The 22,134-nt window shown below is 38.7% G+C and overlaps 1 protein-coding gene across 1 annotated transcript in view; it reads left to right on the top strand.

The window, feature by feature from the left end:
- Positions 1–5,059: 5,059 nt before the first annotated feature.
- Positions 5,060–22,134, top strand: part of CAND1 (cullin associated and neddylation dissociated 1) — a 42,227-nt gene continuing 25,152 nt past the window's right edge. Inside the window, exons 1-2 of the mRNA XM_077775193.1 lie at positions 5,060–5,536; positions 17,152–17,295. Coding sequence (XP_077631319.1) covers positions 5,469–5,536; positions 17,152–17,295 — 212 coding nt within the window. The 5' untranslated portion in view covers positions 5,060–5,468. The remainder of the gene's footprint in view (positions 5,537–17,151; positions 17,296–22,134) is intronic.

Here is a 22,134-nt window from a genome sequence, read left to right as displayed (position 1 = left end):
TCATCATGAGAGCCCCATTCTTGTCACCAGATCTAAACCAAAATACCTCCCAAAGGTCCTATCTCCAAATACCATACCACTGGGAACTGGTCCTTCAACATCTGAACCTGTCCCCCCTGTAAGGGAGAGGAGTGAATGAAACACACAGGTCAGTCCATAGGGGTTCTATATATTTTTCATGGGTATTCACATCACATTAGCATATGAAGTGTCCTGAGATTTTTCTGCAATTAAGAAAACTGTTTTCTAAACTTTTTTTTAAAACCACAATGCTACCCTCCATTATACACGCCCCAGTAGTATCTGCTTCTATTGACATCTTATGGAACTAGTGTTTGGGACCAGTACATGGTTTGGGAAATGTTATGGTAGAGCCCCCTTGTAATAATGGGGAGCTTCCTTATAATAATGAAACAGATATAAAGCCCTGAAGCATCTTTTGGAAAATTAACCTGAACTGAATAGCATTCCTCTCAAATCACTGGATAATTGTATGTTACTTATTAAGGCGTCAATAGCCATAAAACAGAAAAAGGAAATTTCATTCTTTGTCATATCACCCAGCGCAAGAGCTTCAGCAGACGAAGTAAGCAACTCCCTCCAAAATCAGACGGGCAGGAGACTTCTTGAGGGACTCCATCTGTGAGTGCTATTTGCCCCCTGGAGGATGAGGGAATGCTCAGATGTGTTATGTCATGCAAGTGCGCAGAAGGAAGACCTCTGAAATACATGTTAAAGAATTTACAACCTTGACCCTCAAGGTTGCGTATCTGCCATCAATAGTCAAGAGAGAGGTAGAATTCTAAGCAGTTAAATAAAGAACATTTTCTTCTTTCCCCTTCTCCTCTCTTGTCATTCCCTTTAACCTTATGGAGTATAGAAGCAGATGGCGGTGTCAAGATGGACATTGGACTAAACTAGATTGAACTTTTAAGACTTCAAAGGGAAAGTTCTGGGATCTGCCCAATATGTCATTAAGAGTCATGTGACAGAACTGACAGAGTGTGTTTGAAAAGCAAAACACAAAGTAACATTTTATGCTTGTACCCCAGCAATTTCATATGACTTAATAAATCAATTATATTGTTTCCATTGTCTTCTCTTTATTGATATTTATCTGTTAATAGTTATTTACATTTTACCATATTTATCTTTTATCATATATACATTTTAAAGACAATTTCAGGATCCATTCCTTTTAGACAAAATTCAAAAAAAATTCTATAAAATTTAAGGTTTGGTCAACATGAATGTCCCCCTAAATAAAGGAAACTGTCTCTTGCTCATCCCTGCATCCCCAGCATCTAGTACACTGTCTGGAACAGTGTAGTCACTCAATAAATGTTTGTGAATTCAGCTAACCTACTAGTTGATATCTGAAGAAACTTCGAAGACCTGAAGGATACCATTTTTATTCTTTTCTTCTCTCAGTTTTCCATTATGACCATTGACTAGAAAGAAAACTCTTTGAGGACAGCTTTATCTAGGTTTATTTATTTCCTATTTATTTCCTATTTATTTATTATTTATTTTGCATTTAAAATTAATTTAGCATTTACAGATCCTTAAAAGAAAGCGTTTTCCCAATGTTAGAAGCTATATTCAGTGATACCTAGATCAAATCTCTAAGAGGCCAAGAATACAAAATAGAAGTACGTACTTTTGTGTGTGTGTGTGAAAGAGAAAGAGAGAGAGTGTGAGCAGAGGAAGAGGGAGAGAGAGAGACTCTTAAGCAGGCTTTGTGCCTAGTGAGGATTCCAACACAGGGCTCTATTCCACAACCATGAGATCATGACCTGAGATGAAATCTGGAGTTGAATGCTTAACTGACTGAGGCACCCCAAAATTAAGTACTTTTGAGTGTCTCTTTTGAATTTGGCACGGGCTAAGTACTTGAAAGAAGTTGAAGTGGTTTAAAGTTGGTATATGCTCTTAAGAAACTTATACTCTAGTTGGAGGCTAGAATATAAACACTATTATTGGTTAAGATCCTGGAAAGAGACAGGGGAGATGAATAGCATTCCAGCTGGGGACAAACATTTTTGTACAGAGATTTGGAGCATAGGCTCTGAAACCACATTGCCTGGATTTTAATCCTGACTATACCCTATTGGTGACCTTTAGCAAGTCACTTAAGCTGTCTGTGCCTCTCGCACTTAAAATCTGGATTAAATGAATTAATTTAGTACCTGACCTATAAGTAAGGGCTTATTATAATGATGATTGTAAAAAAAAAAAAAACAAAAAACTTGGAGTTGGGTCTTTGAGGGACTCAAAAAAATTGATGGGATCAATATTAGAATAGTGGGAGAAAGATCAGAAAAAAGGGTTAGGAACAGATGAAGGGGCCACGGAGTGTCAAAACACGTGGACATCATTCAGTAGTAGAGAGCCACTGAAGTTTTTTAAATAGCTGAGTGACACTATAAAAACAATGTTTTAAAAACACCCTAAACTGGCTATGTAGAATGGTTTGGGATAGGGACAAGTAAAAGACCAAGAGAATATACGACTAATAATAGCTGACTTTTATTAGATGCTTTACGTGACATTTGCAATGCCATAAATATTATTACATTCCAAGTACTGTACTGAGCACTTTAATGGGATATCTGTTATAGACTGAACTGTGTGGCCCCCCAAATTCATATGTTGAAGCCCTAATCCCCAGTGTGATGGTATCTGAAGACACAACCTCTAAAAAGACCTATGAGGTGAAATAAGGACACAATTAAGGTTGAATGGGGTTAAGAGGATGGGACCCTAGTGCAATAGGATTGGTGTTCTTAAAAGAAGAGAAGGAGATATTAGGGGTGTGGGTGCACACAGGAAAGACTACATGAGGACACAATGAGAAGGCCGCCTTCTGCAAGCTAAGGCCTCAAGATAAACCGGCCTTGATATTACATTGGTCTTGGATTTCTAGGCTCCGTAACTATGAGAAATCAAGTTATTGTTGTTTGAGCCACCCAATCTATGGTATTTAGTTATGGTAACACTACCAACTCAGGCAATGCCTCCTTTCTTTCTTTTTTTTTTTTTTTTTTAATTTTTTACTTTATCTTTGAGAGAGAGTACAGGAGGATCAGAGAGTCAGGGAGACACAGAATTTGAAGCAGGGTCCAGGTTCTGAGCTGTCAGCACGAGCGCGAAGTAGGGCTTGAACCCACAAATCGTGAGATCATGACCTAAGTCCAAGTCGGTTGCTTAAACTACTGAGCCACCCTGACTCTTAAAAACAGCCAGATTGGGTAGTACTATACTCTGATGATTGTAGTGTTATCCATAAAGAAACCAAGGCTCAGAGACCTTGAAATGAATTGCCTAAGACAGCTAATAAGTGGCAGCAAACAGGATTTATATTCAAGCTGTCTGCCAACAAATATTACAGCTCAGGTGGAAACTGATAAATGAAAGGATTTAATACACAAATGGAGAAAACATGACCTGGCATCTGTAGATTCAGGCTCAAAAAAAAAAAAAAAAAAAAGAGGGGTGGAGTTGATTTATCACCAGATGACTGAGATTTTAAGCCTTGGGGTCCACACGAGGTAAATGACCGGCTTGTTTGTGTGTGATGTGCATAGCATAGTTTATATTAAATATTGTTGATAGCAGAAGGGAGTTAACTGCGGCTGACACCCTTAGAGAAACTGATGTAAACTTGGGTAAAATGAGTGAAAAGATGCGGTGCTGCTAGGGAGAAACACAGCACTAAAGGAAAAGGACACATGGGGCTGAACAAAGGGAAAATTTAGGTATGTATCATGAGGCCAGATCACATTTCATCTGTTTTAACTGTTATTGATTATAACAGTGCGTGACTTTTAGAAAAGACAACTACAAGAAAGAACAATAGAGAAACGTCAGATTTAATAGTTGGAAGAAAGGAGCTATTCAGCTTTTTTTTTTTTTAACAAGAGCAGTAAGAGATACAGACAGAATTTTCCTTGTCTCCTGACTGGGCTTTCCCATTCTTCTTTTACAAAGGCCTGTTAGCTAGCTCTAATTCCAATTAAACAGATAAAAACGTGGGTACTAAAGCAAACGATTCGGTATCTGATCTCCCACTGCTGTGTGTGTGTGTGTGTGTGTGTGTGTGTGTGTGTGTGTGTGTGTGTCTGGAAACAATAAAATACACAACTGCAGGATTATTAAATCCACAATAGCTGACTACAGAGGGTAGTCCTTTAGGTACTATGAATAAAACGAGTAGGCCCGAATACAATCATTGGTCGTTGGCCTTCCTTGCTATAGGGAGCTGGCTCTTTAATGCACTGAGGGAGTGTGTCCAGCGAACTCCGCTGCCTAAAGAGGATGAGACTCCCATCATTCTCAAGGATTAGCGCTAGGAAATCTCTACTACATCTCTGCCAAGAACACTAACTGATCCGCAATGCGCCTGCCCAACCCGCAGCAGCCTAGCTCTGCGGACACCCCACAACAGCAAAAAGAGCTGCAAGAGGAAATCGAACCCGCGGCACAAACCAAGTGCGCGGGGAGCTAAAGGTCTTAGAGAGAGCAACTGCCTCGCCAGACTACAAATCCCGGCATTCACTCCTCGCACGGGAGCCAATGAGGAAGCTACAAGTTCCTTCAGCCAATCACATTCTGACTCAGTGTAACAACCCCGAATGCATTCTGGTATTTGTGGTTTTCACGTGGCAACATTATTCTACCGTGGTGAAGGCAAAGTAGGCCACGCGTCCGATTCGAAATGAAAGCTCCTTCTAACAATTCTTATGTTGGCTGCCACGCTACACCTTAATTAGCAATACTCTGTGACCTTATACTCCTTAAGAATCGCAAACCCTTCCCAATACTGTCGTACAGAAAAAAGAAATCATTCTCAGGTTACAGCACGCTCGTCCCCCTCAGCCCCCCTTCCTTTAACCGTCGCTTTCAGGTCTCGCGAGAACAGCCCCTTTTGGTCGTTGTCATGCCTTCCGGAAGGCGGTTCACGCGAAGACTGACGGAGGCTTCAGCCAACAGGATTGCCTTTTAACTAGCGCCTCTACAGCGTGCGTGGGGAGACCTCCGTGAACCCTGACCTCAGCTTTCCGTGGCGTCCCGCGTTTGCCGCCCCCGCCCCTGAAGCTAAGGAGGCGGGTTTTGGCCTCTTGCCCTAGGCAGCGAGTGCGGAGAGAGTGGGAGCGAGACGGACCCGAGTAGAGGTGTCTAGCTCCCCGGAGAGGCCCTGCTGTACTCCTCGCTGCCCATGAGCTCGTTCTCCAGCGAGCAGCGCCGTCGTTAGGCCGGCCCCGAAGCCTCTGCTTTCTCCGGGACAGGCCCGCTCCTCGCCGAGGAGGAGGCAGCCTGTCGAGGCGCCTCCCTAGTCCGCGTCGGCGTCGCGCTGCGACCCTGGAAGCGGGAGCCGCCGCGAGCCAGAGGAGGAGCCCCAGCACCAGCGGCGGCGGCAGCGGGCAGCGGCACCAGCAACGCCAGCGGGCGCGATCGAGGCCGTCAACATGGCGAGCGCCTCGTACCATATTTCCAATTTGCTGGAAAAAATGACATCCAGCGACAAGGACTTCAGGTGAGGCCGAAACCCGACGCTAAACCCACCTTGGGGTGCCCCATCCGCAGCCCTGGCCCTCACACAGGCCTTGCCCCACCCCTTTGGCCTTAGCCGGTCCCTCTGCCTTCTCGAGGTCCCCGGCCCACCACCCCGCGCCCCGATCCCGCAGGCCCCTTTGCGCTCCCACCTTCCAGCCCCCTCCCCCATTCTTTCCTCTAGGCGGTTGCCCGCCGCGGCTCTGAGGCCCTTTCTGCGTCCCCAGACGCCTCCACTGCATTCTCTGTCCCCACCCCCAATCCCGAGACACGATTCTCGCGTCCCAGGTAGCGTGAAGGGGCGAAATGACCCGCCGTTGTGGGGTAGGGAGTTGCTCTAGGCTTGAGGACCGGGAGGCCAGGCCTACCGGCCAGCCGGCCTCAGGCGCTAGGCCGCCCTGCTCGCTGGGGCTCTGGCTGCTCCCGACTCCGGTCCCCAGCTGCCGCCTCTTTCCCCGCAGATGGGGGTGGGCCTGGGTCCATTCCGCTTCAGTGATTTGCTTCTTTCCGAGCTTTTCCTGGATTGGTTTATAAACTTTTCCTTTGGACCTTTCCTTTCGGGAAGGTGGGAAGAAGAAGAAGGAGATGGGGAGGAGGGGAGCCAGGATGGGGGAACTTGACTCTCAGGGTTTTCCCGCCAGCATCTCTGTCATTTTTCCTTGTCAGGGAAAAACTAAAAACTAAGCAGGAATTGGGGGCTTCAGTCTCGTTTCCTTATATCCAAAATTACTGTCTGGAAGGTGCATTCCTGAACCTTAGAAGAGTAAAACGAGCAAATGGATCTTACTGATAGAAGTTTTCAAAAAACAAGCGTGGTGAATATGAAGCTTCATGCAGTTGTGTTCCAGAAGACTTGTACTATGGTTTCCAAGCCTTGGTAGCATGCATATTGAAGAAATACTATATTTTCACGGATTATCTTGGTTTCTCTCTCTCTCTCTCTCTCTCTCTTTTTGCATTACAGTGGTTGCATTTCTTCCTACCTCCTATCCCATCACTAAATAAGCTCCTGATCTTAAAAAAAAAAAAACTTTTCTATTTCTTTGATATCTGTTTTTTCTCTAAGGCTTGGTGGTTGTATTTTGTGTGCATTTTAAAGAAAAGAACAGATAGTCTTCTACTAAAATCGTGGCTGCAGTCTCTTTTATTTTATTTTATGTAGGTATGAACAGTACCCTGAAAACACACCCAAACCTTATCAACCAAGAAGAAATTTTCCCATTTGTGAAAGGAGAACCATGAAAAATGTAATGGTCATGTTTCTAATTAAATTGATGTGCTGGCATATTCAAATGGCCAGTGAAATACAGTTTTGGTTCTGTGACTTCAAAGCCAGAAATGAATTTTTAAAAGTTTTGCTACCTAGGGAGTCATCAAGCAATGCATTTGAAACTTTTTAAACCCAGTTTCCTAGTACCAAAGATTTTAGTGTGTGTTTAGTGATTTTAGTGTTGTGACTTTTTGGAAGAGACATGTTTGTATTGTTTTGGGTAGTGTAGATTAAAATCAAGATTACTGGAGGAAATAAAGTTTTTCTTTTTGTTATTTTTTTTGTTTTTTGTTTTGTTGGGGTTAGAATTCCCTTTACTTCCCTTTGGAGTTTTGCTAGCTCCCAATGCAAGACACTGAAACTAAAATATACATTCGGGTGACCTATGTATATGTACGTATATATATTAAAAACTTGCAGCTGTGTAGAGTGTGCTGTGAGATTTGCCCCCTTCCCATTTTTGTCAAGTTGGCTCATTCTGTAAAAGTACTCAATATCATTCTGATTGTATTCAATTTCAGACTAAAGGTAGCACTTTCCTATAATAGCACTATTTTGTTAAACTGGTCAGCCTTGTGTATGGGTAATATGTTTAGAATAAAATCAAGTCATGTTAATGGTGCATATGTGATTTTTGACTGAAGCTACTTAAATTTCTTGTAAATATAATACATACGTGCTTTCGTGTTTTCTTTTTAAAATAAACTATATGAAAGAAATATTGCTCTGATGTTAAGCAGTATTCAGTGTTGAACTTGATAAGAATTATCTACCACTTTAAGCTAGAGTAAATCAAAACATAGCTTGGAGGATTATTTTTCTAAAAGTGTAATATTGGGGCACCTGGGTGGCTCAGCTGGTTAAGCATCTGACTTTTTCTGGCTCAGGTCATGATCTCACAGTTCGCCGGTTCCAGCCCCGCGTTGGGTTCTGTGCGAACAGCTCAGAGCCTGAAGCCTGCTTTGGATTCTGTGTCTGCCTCTCTCTGCCCCTCCCCCCACGCGTACCCTGTCTCTTTTTCTCAAAAATAAATAACCATTAAAATTAAAATAAATGAGATAAAATAAAAGTGTAATATCTATTTCTAATAGTTGGTGAACATTATAGAAGATAAGCGTGGAAACCATGACTTTAGCAATATGGCATTGCTAAGATTTTTATTAATTCTGTTTTAAAGACTTGTATGCTCAAGCCATCTAGTTAACAGACAAGTCTTTGGAACTAAAGCACTGTGTATATTAAATTACAGATATATATATATTTTTAAATGTTTTATTTATTTCTAGGAGAGAGAGAGAGACAGTGTGAGCAGGGGAGGGTCAGAGAGAGAGGGAGTCACAGACCGAAACAGGCTCCAGGCTCTGAGCTGGCAGTCAGCACAGAGCCCGACGCGGGCTTGAACCCGCGAACCACGAGATCATGACCTAAGCGAAAGTCGGACGCTTAACCAACTAAGCCACCCAGGCGCCCCTTAAATTACAGATATTTAACATTAACTAAAACAGTGAGCACTTGTTGAGTATTTTGAACATTTTTCTGTATAACTGCAGTATAGACATTTGAATGTATGTGTTCTATTTTAAAATTATGCCTTCTGATTTCTCATTTGAAGTTTATTTTGCTATAAATATCACACTGTATTGTTACATGTTTTAAAATATCTACTAACAGAAAGGACAAAGTTAAAAACTAGAATATCTAACATGTGCAAACCACTCTACTTGTGCTAAGGGCAGAAGATAACAATGATATATCTAAAAGAAAAAAATTATTCTTATGGTAGAATCCAAAGAAAGTATAACGGGCTGGTCACAAAATATGGGTTCTAGCCATGGGTTCTAATGTAGTAGGAGTCTTTCCTATGAACCATCTGAAATCTTAGGCAGGCCACTTAATTTGGGATTAAATTTTCACTTTGTACATGGGTGATTACAAAAGATCCCTAATAGGCCTAAAATTTTAGGTCTGTGGATAACTACATAGTCCATTCATGTAAAGAAACGGGTATAGGCTTCAAAATTTTCAGATGTCAGCATTTTTAAAGAATCATTTTGTAGGATTTAAATCATGGGTGCTATTGGGAGGGGGAATCTAATGTTCTTTTCTTTCATGTTTTAGTATTCTGTATTCTTGGAGGGTGGTATATTAAGGTTTAGTGCCAGTAGACAGATAATTCTGTAGGTACCAGATGAAAACTTTAATGTGAATGCTCCATTTATGAATATTAATATTGAAAATTCAGTGGGCTGAGGTAACTAACGTTTTGCTTTTATTTTCATATGCTTCATAATTGAACTATGGTATTACAAAGAATTAAGAGCTAAAGAAAGTACACATTATTTTTCTCTACATCATAGTTAACAGTGCTTACTGTTAACTTCGTACACTTGATCCTAATTATCCTTATAATACTAGTAAAGTGGAACCTAACAATCTCTATTCCAGTTGAGAAATCTTAGATGTGGTGATGTTGATTAAGTACTTGCCCAAGGTAGGTTAGACATTAGATCTGGGATTTCCAGACACCACCCGGGCCTGAACTCCTAACTACCATGTTATGTTACTTCTCCAGAATTTTGACTAGGGAACATTTAAGAATGAGAACTTAAATTTCATTTTCTTCTAAGGTAGGCTTATGGAATATTTTGTGCTAGAAGATGCTTTTAGTAATTCCCTGAGAAGGACTACAAAATATTTAAGATCTAGTGCTTGCCCTCAGTAATAGTACATGCTTGTTGAATGGTTAAGACATTTTTATAAAAAGATAAAGAGCCCAGGGCAGTATGTAGTTGTTAGGCTTAAGTGGCAGGGAAGATGAAAACAAGGCGATTGATTTTGTGGAATGATCTGAGCTAGGTCTTGAAATTGTAGGTAGAGAAAATGAGTACAAGTATGAAAGCACGCTGTATAAAACTCCATTGGGGGAGAGGGAGTAGGTAATTTTGACTGGAGCTGGGGGTCCCTGTTGTTTAGGGAACTGCTTGAGGGTAGGGACCTTGTTTCACTGAACTGAATCTTCTACTGTTTTGCCTTGTGGGTTCTTAGTGGGTGCTTGTTTTAGTTGAATTGGATTTTAATTTCAGAGTTAAGAGAAAAGCATGTAAGGATTTTGGGAAGTTTCTTCTAGAAACCATTGTAAAATCTCCCAATTTTTTTTTTTTTTTTTTAATNGGAGGGTCAGAGAGAGAGGGAGTCACAGACCGAAAGAGGCTCCAGGCTCTGAGCTGGCAGTCAGCACAGAGCCCGACGCGGGGCTTGAACCCACGAACCGCGAGATCATGACCTAAGCGAAAGTCGGACGCTTAACCGACTAAGCCACCCAGGCGCCCCCTCCCAATCTTTTTTTAAAATACCATTTGATATAATTTAAAATATTTTTTAGTGCATTGCAGTTTCCTGGCTTGATAATGGCTTATGTTACCAAATTTATTTATTTATGTGTTTTAGACATTAGAATGTATTTTCTCTTGGAAACTTTAAAATGCTAGTAAAAATCCCAGACCAGGTATGGAATCATAAGCTGGAAGGGACCTTAGAGGACTTACAGCTGAAAGTACTGCATGGGCATTTACAATAATGTAACAATAAATACTAGCTAAGTTCTGTGGACAATTTTTACTTGTAGAAAAGTAAGTTTAATCAGAAGAAATAGATTTGTAGAGCTTAAGGTGATTTCTGGGCACTTTTTAAGTACTTTGCAGGTTGATGGCAGTAAGTTATTGGATTTCACTTTTGTGATTTTTCTTGATAAAGGTGTACTGCTAACACTGATTATCAGCAATGATTAAGGCTCACCACTGAAAAATAGAAGAAAAACCTCATTGAGCAAACTGTGAAGAAGAGAGAGGACTAAAAATTAGTCTTATTTACATGAACAATATTAAGACTGTCCTCAATTCATACACTAAGGGAGTAAATGAGAAAAAATGAGATAGTGGTGAGTTCTTTGAAAGATAATTGTCACTAGACGATGCACTTGGCTGCTGTTATTTAGCTTTCTTTTGGTAACAAGGGTAAAATTGTGTTTGTGCATGAGGGGAAGATTGTGAGAGCTGCTCATTGTGCAATACAAGGTATCTGTTTCTACATTTCTACCTTGGATCCACTAGAGATGAATAAATTCTCCCCTCAAGGACCTTTCAGTCCAGTAGAGTAAGCCAGGTGTTCATAACTGTTTGCAGAGCCGGGCACGGTTCCTAATGATGGAACCCCCCCAAGTGTTTATTGAATAAATGAGTGAGATGGCACTGCCTGTAGGTTCAGTCCACCTAGGACTCCTGTAGAAGCCTGGAGTTAATGTTTTAATTTCCCTGTCTCCCATCTTAAGCCATTTTTATTCTTATTTTTGTCCTGTTAGATTACCATCTACCAGATGGCCCAATTTGGAAAACTTTGATGTCACCCTTCTACCTTTTTCTGTGTCATTTAGTGTGCTGATGAGTATTTTCTCAAATTAGTCTTCCTGTCTCAGGCCTCTTTTTAATCCAGTCTGTTGGTAACTCTTCCATTGGAGTCTTCTTTCTAAATGTCACAGCTGATCATTGCCTTCCCCACCAATTCCCATTGACTACAACATAAACTCTGAACTTCTTAGCTGTTGCCCACTAAGATTGCTGATACTACTTTCCCCCAAATTTCTAACAAGCTCTGTGTAACTAATTCGGTGGGTGTTTTCCTTGTTAATCTACTTGATATGCAAGCACTGTTTACTACTTTTTACTTATTGAAATTCTCTTATAGAGGCATCCCTGACACAGGTTGGGTTTATTTATTACCATTACACTGAGAGGGAAAAGATGTTGGGTCCTATTCATTTGGGTAATTTGAGGAAGGGTCTGAGGAAGTGGAGTTTCACATTAGACTGGTTTGTTGGAGAGTGGGGCAATTCCATCATTTGATATCTTAATACACGGAGGGCAAGACCAAAGCAGAGGAAAAGTTGTAATTGGTGAAGAAGCAGCAGTCACTTAATGAGTTAGGAAGGAAGATGTTTGGTATTTTGTGTTAAGCCAACTTGTCTGAAATGGATGTTCTGTGAGGTTTTTTTTATGTACGGGAAAACAGTATGTTTTAGCTGTAAGCATCAGATTGGCTTGGAATAACATTGAGAAATAGGTATAAGCCTCAGATCAGTTCCTGAACTGCAGAGCTACTGTTTTTTTCCTTCTCAGTCCTCACTTTTGGCCAAGGACAGATGACGTGGGGCTGCAGGGCATTGATTTATGGTTCATACCTTCACTATTGCTGAGATTTTGATTAGGATCAGAAAAATGGCCATTCAGTATAGTCTGTAGTTGAGCCATGTTTATTAAATCCTTTCTCCTGTTTAAGATGAGTGGTTGAACCATCTGCTGTGACAGTGTGTGTTAAATCACAGTAAGACCCCTGAAGGGGTACATACCTGACTGTAACACCCAAGTCCTGGGGTTTCCCTCCCTCTTTGTCCATTTTCTAACCCATTCCTTACCATCCCCATATCTAATCCTTTCCAAAGACTTTGTTTTAACCTTTTAAATCTCAAATGATTGGTTCTCTTTATTTTCAGTAGTTATTACTATAAAGTTACCATGAATGTTGAATTAGTGATAGTGAGCCTTACTTCTAGGGGAAGTACAGTGGTAGGTTCCTATGAGCCTCTAGTCACAACATTTTCATAGTTGATCACCTCATAACCTTGTTTTATCTGTATTCCTGTTTAAAGATGCTTATTTAATCTATGTTGTTGATTCATCCACACTGCTCATGGCCAGCAGTACTATCTTCATACTTGAAAGAAGCTTATCTAATACATGTATTTTTTTCTGAAAGATATTTCATAGCCTTCTTGTACCTGGGAACACTAGACAGTACTTCACTATGCTTGGAGTTCATTTTAAACATTAAAATTACTAACAGCACAAGCATGCAAAAGATGTGGCAATACATAGAGAAGAGGATATTACTCTTTAAAAAAATTTTTTTTAATGTTTTTTATTTATTTCTGAGAGAGAGAGACAGCATGAGCAGGGGAGGGTCAGAGAGAGAGGGAGACACAGAATCTGAAGCAGGCTCCAGGCGCTGAGCTGGCTGCCAGCACAGAGCCTGACGAGGGGCTTGAACCCAGGAACTGTGACATCATGACCTCAGCTGAAGCCCGACACTCAACCAAACTGAGCCACCCAGGCGCCCCAGAGGATACTATTCTTTGTACTATGTGAGCTGAAACAAGAAGGCATTTACTCTTCTAATGAGGATTGATTGTATGTCCATTTTTCTTCATCCACTGATTGTCATACCCTGAGTCTAGCTACCGTCATTTCTCACTTAGACTGCTGCACTAACTCTCCTAACTGTTCTCCATTCAATTTGGCTGAATGAAGAATGGTTCTCTCCGAACTCTTGCCATAGTGTATGTAACTGGATTAATGTTTCTGAAATGCACATTTAATCATTTCCATATTCTCCCCATCTCTACCTCAGATGCCTTTCAGTAGCTTCCCATTGCTTTTAAAATAAAGAATAAAATCCTAATAAGACTCCCAAATTTTTTAATCTCTTGGCCCTTGCTTACTTGGCCATCCCCCTGCCCCTGCTGCTCCTCCCTCCCCCTGCCCCAGCCCCTGCCCCAGCCAAAAAAAAAATTCCTGCTCATGCTTCAGATCTGTCTTCCCTGGTGCACAATGCCCAATGCAATCTACATCAGGTTACTTTGTTATACCATTGAATTTTCTTTGTGCTGTATTCCTTTCCTTCCCTTCTTAGCATTTATCTCTATTCATAATTACATATAATTAACCCATATATGTAGTTTTTTAAATTGCAGTGTCTCTGTTTGTATTGTAAGCTTACGACCACAGAATCTGGGGCCCCTGGGTGGCTCAGTTGGTTAAGCATCTGACTTTGGCTCAGGTCATGATCTCATGGTTTGTGGGTTCAAGCCCTGCGTCGGGCTCTGTGCTGACAGCCAGCTCAGAGCCTGGAGCTTGTTTCAGATTCTGTGTCTCCCTCTCTCTCTGACCCTCCCCTGCTCACACTGTCTCTCTCTCTCAGAAATAAAACATTAAAAAAAAAAAAAAAAGACCACAGAATCTGTATGCTTTTACCATCTCTTGTTTACACAGGGCCTAGCAGAGTACTTGATACATAATGGGTTCTCACCACATAGTCATTGAGTATATAAGACATTTCTTATCCTGACCTCAACCTACATTTCCATCTTATTCTTTTTAGATTTCTTTCCATCTACTTATGTCCCGTCCATTCTTAACTGCTTCTTAGCTCTTCACTCTAAAGTGTTAGGCCCCTTAGCATTGCTGTTGCTGCTACCAACCCCACCCTCCACACTAACACAGACAAAAATAAAAATTTAAAATTTAAAATCCCAAACTAGCTTTCCCCATTGAGAACCCCCTGTTACTCCTTTGAGATCCAAACTAATTGTCCATTCTTTGGTGTGATCATTGTCAAATGTCCTTGAGTATTTTTCAAAATCTGTAAGATTGAGATTTGTCCATTTACCTGTCTGCTGTATTAGAAGAAAAGATTAAGAGGAGAGGACTGAATCTGTTTTATCGTCTTCGCTCTTAGCACCGTACCTATAATAGTAAATACTTAAGAGACATTTTACATACTGTCTTTTGAATCTGCCATGGACAGCTTTTAAACCGGTCAACAACTTTCTTATAAGATGATTTATAGTGCAAATTTTTATATCAAATTAACAGAAGGAAGAAATTCTTAGAACATTCTGGTTTTGGAGTCACCATAAAAAGTAACTCTTGGTATAACTTAATATTATTTCAATCTATTTTTTCTCATTTTAAAAAATACCTGTTGTTAATTTTACTGGTGCTCATTTCAGCTTTTTAAAAAATGTTTAACCATTTATCATAGATTTTTTTTAAATTAAAAAAGTACTTCTACTGAAGGCATAGTTGACATACAGTGTTATATTAGTTTTGGGTGTACAACATAGTGAGTCCACAATTTTAATTTTGTACATTACACAGTCCTTAGCATAAGTATAGTCACTGTCATCATACTAAATTATTACAGTATTATTGACTATATTTCCTATGCTTTACTTTTGATCCCTGCCATTTATTTCATAACTAGCAGTTTGTGCCTCTGAATTCCCTTTAATACCCTCTGGGTCCATGTATGTTGTTGAAAATGGCAAGATTTCATTCTTTTTATGGCTGAGTAATATTTCATTGTTCTTTATCCATTTATCAGTGGAAACTTAGGTTGCTTCCATATGTTGGCTATTGTAAATAATAGTGCAATGAAGATAGGGGTGCGTATTTATTTTTGGCTTTTATGTTTTTTTTAATTTTAATGTTTGTTTATTTTTGAGAGAGAGAGAGAGAGAGAGAGAGAGAGAATGTGAGTGGGGGAGGGACAGAGAGACACAGAATCTGAAGCAGGATTCAGGCTCTGAGCTGTCAGCACAAAGCCCAACACAGGACTCAAGCCCATGAACTGTGTGATCATGACCTGAGCTGAAGTCAGATGCTCAACCGACTGAGCCACCCAGGTACTTCATGCATATATCTTTTTGAATTAGTGCTTTTATTTTTGAGGGGCAAATACCCAGCAGTAGAATTGCTGTGTCATATGCTATTTCTATTTTTAATTTTTTGAAGAACCTCCAATCTGCTTTTCCTAGTGTCTGTACCAGTTTGCATCTTACCATCAGGGCATTAGGGTTCCCTTTTTTCTACATCCTTGCCAACACTTATTGTTTCTTATATTTTTTATACTGGCCAGTCTGACTGGTGTGAGATTATGTCTTGTGGTTTTGCATTAAACATAGATTTTTGAAAATTGGTAGACTTCTCTGAGGTCAGGAGCCAAGGTTTATTTACTTTTTATTTGTTCTTTGCTCATAATCCAGCCTTTGTAGCATAATAGGCAATGAATAAATATGTGGTAAAGGAAAGAACCTGTGTACCACTAAACTCCCTTCAGAACCATAAAACAGTTTTTTGCATTTAGGTTATTTGCTTTTTTACCTAAGTTGAAGATTGCCATATTCTCTTCAACCAGATAATAAGCATTTCAGGGTCTTTAGAGCATCTAAGTACTGTGGTTTTACTTCATGGATTTTATTTAAGTTAAATGCCTAAAATGTTAAGTGGCTAAGGTATATAGAGTGCCTACATTAGTGTGCTGTTCATTTTTTTGTTTTTTATTTTCTAGAATATCGTGTGGTTTTAATTTCATTTGTCATATAAAATGGAGAGAGGCTTCCGATTAGAACTGGGTTCATTTTTTTTAAAAAAGTGCATCCTTACTTTACCTTGTGTAATCCCAATTTGAACACAGTCTTTTCTTTATAAGCTGTTTTATAGAACTTGTTATGAATTGTGCTTGCATTATAGTTTAAAACTTTGTCAAATCAGCATTACATGAATGAACATACTAACTCCTTAAATTCCTAAGTAGGTTGTTTTGCTAGTCCTTACCCATAGTTTATTACCTATATTGGCAGACTATCTGCATAGCTCTTTATCATTTCAGCTCTAATAGTTGTGTTTTTTAATTGGTCTAAATACAGATTTGACATTTCTGTATGTAACATAAGATACTACACTTTTATTCAAAGGATTCAGTTCAAATACAGGAGAAAGGCATTAAGTAATTGTTATTTAAGTAAGGTTATTTCAATAAGTAGAGAAGAACCAAAAATTATGGGAAAGATTCATTTGGTCCTTAAACAGGTTTGAGGGTCTTTATTTCAATGTGATTATATATTACTGTGAGAAATTACTTTTAAGACAATTTTCTGGTGAGGTATATGAGAAAAAATCTGAACACCTATTTACCTTATCTTTGTTACCTTATCTTTGCTAAACCTTTCATTTAAAGCTGAGATTAGACAGTTGATCACTCTGGGTTTTTTGTCAGACTATTCAGGATTAAACTTGTCTTTGGCAGTAGTTTTTGAGGGGACTGAATGTCAGATGGAACGATGTTCTAGAATCACCCCTTCATCGTTTTGAAAATACACCTGATACCTTGTGATGGGAGTTGAGTTAGAGGTGAGAATTTATATTTTGGAGTTTCCCAGTAATTTTCCTCCACCCGCCCAACTCACACAATGTTATACAAGAAGGTATTCTTAATGTTTGTAGTTATACGCATCCTAGATAAAACATTCATATTGCATGCAAAGAAAAAGAGCAGCTTTTCTCCTCCTAAAAGCAATGATGCTATTAGTTAGAATGAAAGAGCACTCACGGTAAGTCCTGTCAGTAACTTAAAACAGGACTAACCTGGGGGAGAATCTTTTTTTTAAGTTAATGCTTAAAAATGTTTAATCACCAATAAATTTAATTTTTTGATAGGTTTATGGCTACAAATGATTTGATGACAGAACTGCAGAAAGATTCCATCAAGTTGGATGATGATAGTGAAAGGAAAGTAGTGAAAATGATTTTGAAGTTACTGGAAGATAAAAATGGAGAGGTACAGAATTTAGCTGTCAAATGGTAAGTATGTTTACTTGCTTCCCACCTCTACCACTGCATTAAAAAACTTAGTGTAATAGTTGGTAAATTATCTTAATCTTGTGCTTTCTGTAGTTTTCTTTAGAATTTGCAGGTGAGTGGTGAGTGTTTAATGTTTGTACATGGTACATATACACTTTTTAAAGTTTCTATATTGACTAGCCTTTTATGGTATTTATTTTATTATTAAAAATTTTTTTAGGGGCGCCTGGGTGGCTTAGTCGGTTAAGCGTCCGACTTTCGCTTGGGTCATGATCCCGCGGTTCGTGGGTTCGAGCCCCGCGTCAGGCTCTGTGCTGACTGCCAGCTCAGAGCCTGGAGCCTGTTTCAGAGTCTGTGAATCCCTCTCTCTCTGACCCTCCCCTGCTCGCGCTGTCTCTCTCTCTCTCTCTCCTAGAAATAAATAAAACATTAAAAAAAAAAATTAAAAAGAAATTTTTTTTAATGCTTATTTTTGAGAGAGAGAGAGACACAGAGTGCAAGCAGGGGAGGGGCAGAGAGAGAGAGGGAGACACAGAATCCGAAGCAAAGTGCTAGGCTCTGCACTGTGAACACGGAGCCCCATGCGGGGCTCAAACTCACAGACTGCGAGATCATGACCTGAGCCAAAGTCGGACGCTTAACCGACTGAGCAACCCAGGCACACCTGTTTATTTATTTTGAGAGAGAGAGAGAGAGAGAGCGTTGGGAAGGGGGAGAGAGTGGAAGATACAGAGAATTCTAAGCAGGCTCTGCACTGTCGGCATGGAGCCCAAGGCGGGGCTCGAACTGATGAACCAGGAGAGCATGACCTGAGCTGAAGTTGAATGCTAAACTGCTGAGCCACCCAGACCTCCCTATGGTATTTTAATTTGCATGAAATATATATAGGAAGCTTCAGAAAGAGTGGTTCTTTCACTTGTGTGTGATTTTTTTGTTTTTGTTTTTTAGCTGGGTTACAAGGCTTCCTTGCCTCTATTCATCTCTGTATGAAAATTTAAGAACCAATGATGAAGGAGAAGTAAAAAGTAATAAGACTTCATAAAGAATAGCAGCAGCTAAAACCATAGTTAGTCCAAATTAATGCTGATGACACAGCAGTTAAAAAGAATTGTTCCTAAAAATTGTGGGAATTCCAATGGTCTTTGTGTACAGTGCAGTAGGAACATCTTACTAGGCATGATGTTGACAGTTTGACTCTTTTATTAATCAAGTACAGGATCTGAATTCTAAGTAAGTTCTATTAAATTGTTTCATTTATGCATATCAAATACTAGAAAACCTTAACAATTTACATAGTAAGTTATTAGAAAGTATAACCTTTAGTTTCATATGACAAATTATGGAATTTTGTCATTTTTTATGTCCTGTGATAATTAGGCATCAGTTTAAATCATTGTCTCATGATTACTTTTTTTATTGCACATTATCTACAAAGGTTTTAAGTTTGTTTTAGGCTAAGCTTTTACATACTTGCTATAAAAACGGCAAAAATGTGAGTAATCATTGGTCATCACAGAATTTTGAGACATGCAGTACAATTTATCTTAGGACATTTGCAGGTTTAAAATGTACCTTCAAAAGATAAGATACAGAATAATACAAATGAGTATAATTTACTGTAATCATTATTTTTTATCTTTTATTGTTGTTGCCTGTGCTTAACAAAATTAAGTTCTGTTCAAAATATATGCTGGGCGTTTACCAGCTTTTTAAAGTAGTCCTTGTCCCAGATTGAGAGTTGAAAGGTACCATAGCTCTTACTTGCATGTATCATTAGGAACCTGAGCTTTTAATCTTGTGAAGACCGTTTATACTTAAAATTAACAGTTTGGGGGAAGAAAAGACATATTTCAAGAAAAAAGAATGGAGTTAAGATATAAACTTATTAAGATAAGTAATATAGTAGGAGATAAAACCCGAGAGCTGATTCTTGGAGGAGGAAAAATCGCTGTAGATAGATAAATTACTAAGCAGCCTCATCAAGAAATTGGGAAAATTGTCAAAGAACCTATCACCCAAAAGAAACTCAGGCCCAGAAATCTTTCACACAAGTCTTTGAAACCTCAAAGAACAGATAATTCCAGTACAGAGAGTTCTAGGTCTATTCCAAAACATAAAGTATGAAAACTTTCCAGTCTTATTTAAACCCAACTACTGATAACAAATCCTGACTAAAGACAATGGTAAAAAAGAAAACTACAGACCATTTAAATGTTGAAAGTATAATCCAACAATATAGTAAGTGTAATGTACCATGACCAAGTGAGATCAATCCCAGGAATATGAGGACAATTCAATATTATGTGCTTTATCAATATATTTCATCATGTTTATAGAAAAGAGGAAGAAAACACAGTTGTCAATGCACTGGTAAGATTCAGCATTGTTGATTAAAAACACCACCACCACAAAACACCACACTTAGTTAGGCTGCTTAGTGTAATTAGAGGAGTGAAACATCTTCCAAAGACCAGTATCATACTTAATATGTCATTGGAGTGAAGAACAGGTCAGGGATGCTTTATCTCACTAGGGAAAATTCACTACCTGTTTCAAGGGAAACATTTAATAACATGGAGTTGACAAGACCTTTTTTTAACGTTACAAGTACACAAACATGCACACTCATGCCTCAGCCCAAAAAGCCAATAAATTACCAGATACCTTTACACTAAAGTCAGGAACAGGCACAGATGTGCCTCTATTTCCACTAGATTCTCTTTGAATGTATTAGCCACTGTAGGACAAGGGGTAATAAAGCTGGACATGTAAGGATTGAAAGAGGTACCTGGGAATAATCAAGTCAATCAAGAAAAAAATTTAACGCAAACAGGAAGAATTCAGTGAAGTAATAGGGTGTGAAGGTAATGAACAAGAATCCTTAGGTTTCATATATCCAAGTAATAACTAATTGGAGTATCTCATGGAATCAAATGTCAATTTATTACAGCAACAAAAAGACAAAATGCCTAGGAATTAAATGTAACAAGAAATGTTACGATGGTGACCATGAGTAAAGGTATCGTATGGTATATGTAAGGTTATAGTTTTATGTTTTTCAAAACTTAAGGAAAAGTTTAAAATATTATTGACCCCTAACAAAAATGTACTTGGAACAAATGAAAAGACATCCTGTACCCTTGGATAGGATAACTCAACACAATTGTTGGTTCTCTCCAAGCTTAGTGCTATCTTAATTGTAAAAATCAGTTATTTCCACAAGCTAGACAAGATGATTCTAAAGTCTATTTTAATGAAAATATATTTTTAAATTTTCTTTTAACGTTAATTTTCGAGAGAGAGTGAGTGAGAGCGAGCATGATGTGGGGACAGGCAGAGAGAGAGGGAGACACAGAATCTGAAGCAGACTCCAAGCTCCAGGCTCTGAGTTGTCAGCACAACTGAGCCAACTGCGTGCCCCATTCTAACGTATATTTTGATGAGAGAGAGAAGGGGGCAGATATTTGCCAAGAAAAGTGTGAAAAGGTATACCAGTTGCTGAAGTTGGAGAGTTGTTGTTTAACCCTATTTAGATATGAAGAGACTATTATGTTTCTCTAATCAAAGTAGTGAGGCATTAATGGACAAATGGAGTAAAATAGGATAGAAACTACATGATGGAAAGTTGAACTTTTTTTTTTTTAAGACTGGATAAACATTTCAAAAAGATAAAATTGTATAAAATTGTATCCTTACCTCACAGCATCCCTACTTAAGGTCACCATTGTTTTGTTCACCTTAAATTAGTTTTACTTGTTTTAGAACTTCATATAAATGGAGGTCTACAATATGTCCTCTTTTGTGTCTAGCTGTTTTCATAGCTGTGAGCTTCATCCATGATGAGTGTATTAGTATTTCTTGACTTTTTATTACTGATTAGTCCATTGATATCTTGTCTATTTTTGTATTTGGTTTCTTTCTAGGATTTGGCTATTTCGAATAGAGATAAAAATGAACATTCTTCTATGAGTCCTCTTTAGGACATGGGTCTTTCTTTATGGATAAATACCTAAGAGTGAAATTGTTGTTTGTCCATTTAGATTTTTAAGAAATTTCCCATTGTTTCCCAAAGTATTTTTATCATTTACATGAAAGTCCCAGTTGTCTTCACATTCTCCTCAGTGCTTGGCTTTGTCACATTTTATTTTTTTTTTAATTTTTAAAAAATTGTTAATGTTTTATTTATTTCTAAGAGACAGAGAGAGACAACATAAGCAGGGGAGGGTCAGAGAGAGAGGGAGAAACAGAATCTGAAGCAGGCTCCGAGCGGTCAGCACAAGCCTGATGTGGGGCTCAAACCCACGAACTGTGAGGTCATGACCTGAGCCAAAGTTGGACGCTTAACCGACTAAGCCACCCAGGCCCCTGTCACTTTTTAATTTTAACCATTCCAATAAGTGATAGGTGCAGGGTTTTTTTGGTTTTTTGTTTTGTATACCTGTAGTTTTAATTAAATGTCCCTGATGACAGTGCTGTTTTGTGTTTGTTAGATTTTTTTTTTCCTAGTTTTTTAAATTGAGGAGGTTTTATTATCAGATTTTAGGAATTCTTCATATATTCATATATATGAATATATATACAACATATATTTTATAAAAATTCTTCCAATTTCATAAGCTTAAGTTTTTAATTTTAGCTTTAAATTTAATTTTGTTTGATTTCATTTATAAATAAATTTTAACTTTCATGGTAATTGTTTTCCCTATCATAAGAAACCTTAGTTTTCCTTTTGCTGCAACAATTTTCTCCTGTGTTTTTTCCTAAAAGCCTAGGAGTTTCAGCTTTTACTTTTAGTCCTGTGATCTGTCTTGAGTTAATTTTTGTGAAGTATGAATTGAG

The sequence above is a fragment of the Crocuta crocuta genome, unplaced genomic scaffold, assembly GCF_008692635.1.
Source record: "Crocuta crocuta isolate KB4526 unplaced genomic scaffold, BGI_CrCroc_1.0 scaffold97, whole genome shotgun sequence".
Classification (NCBI taxonomy): domain Eukaryota; kingdom Metazoa; phylum Chordata; class Mammalia; order Carnivora; family Hyaenidae; genus Crocuta; species Crocuta crocuta.
Note: the sequence above shows the minus strand (reverse complement) of the source record. Positions and strands in the feature narration are given on the sequence as shown.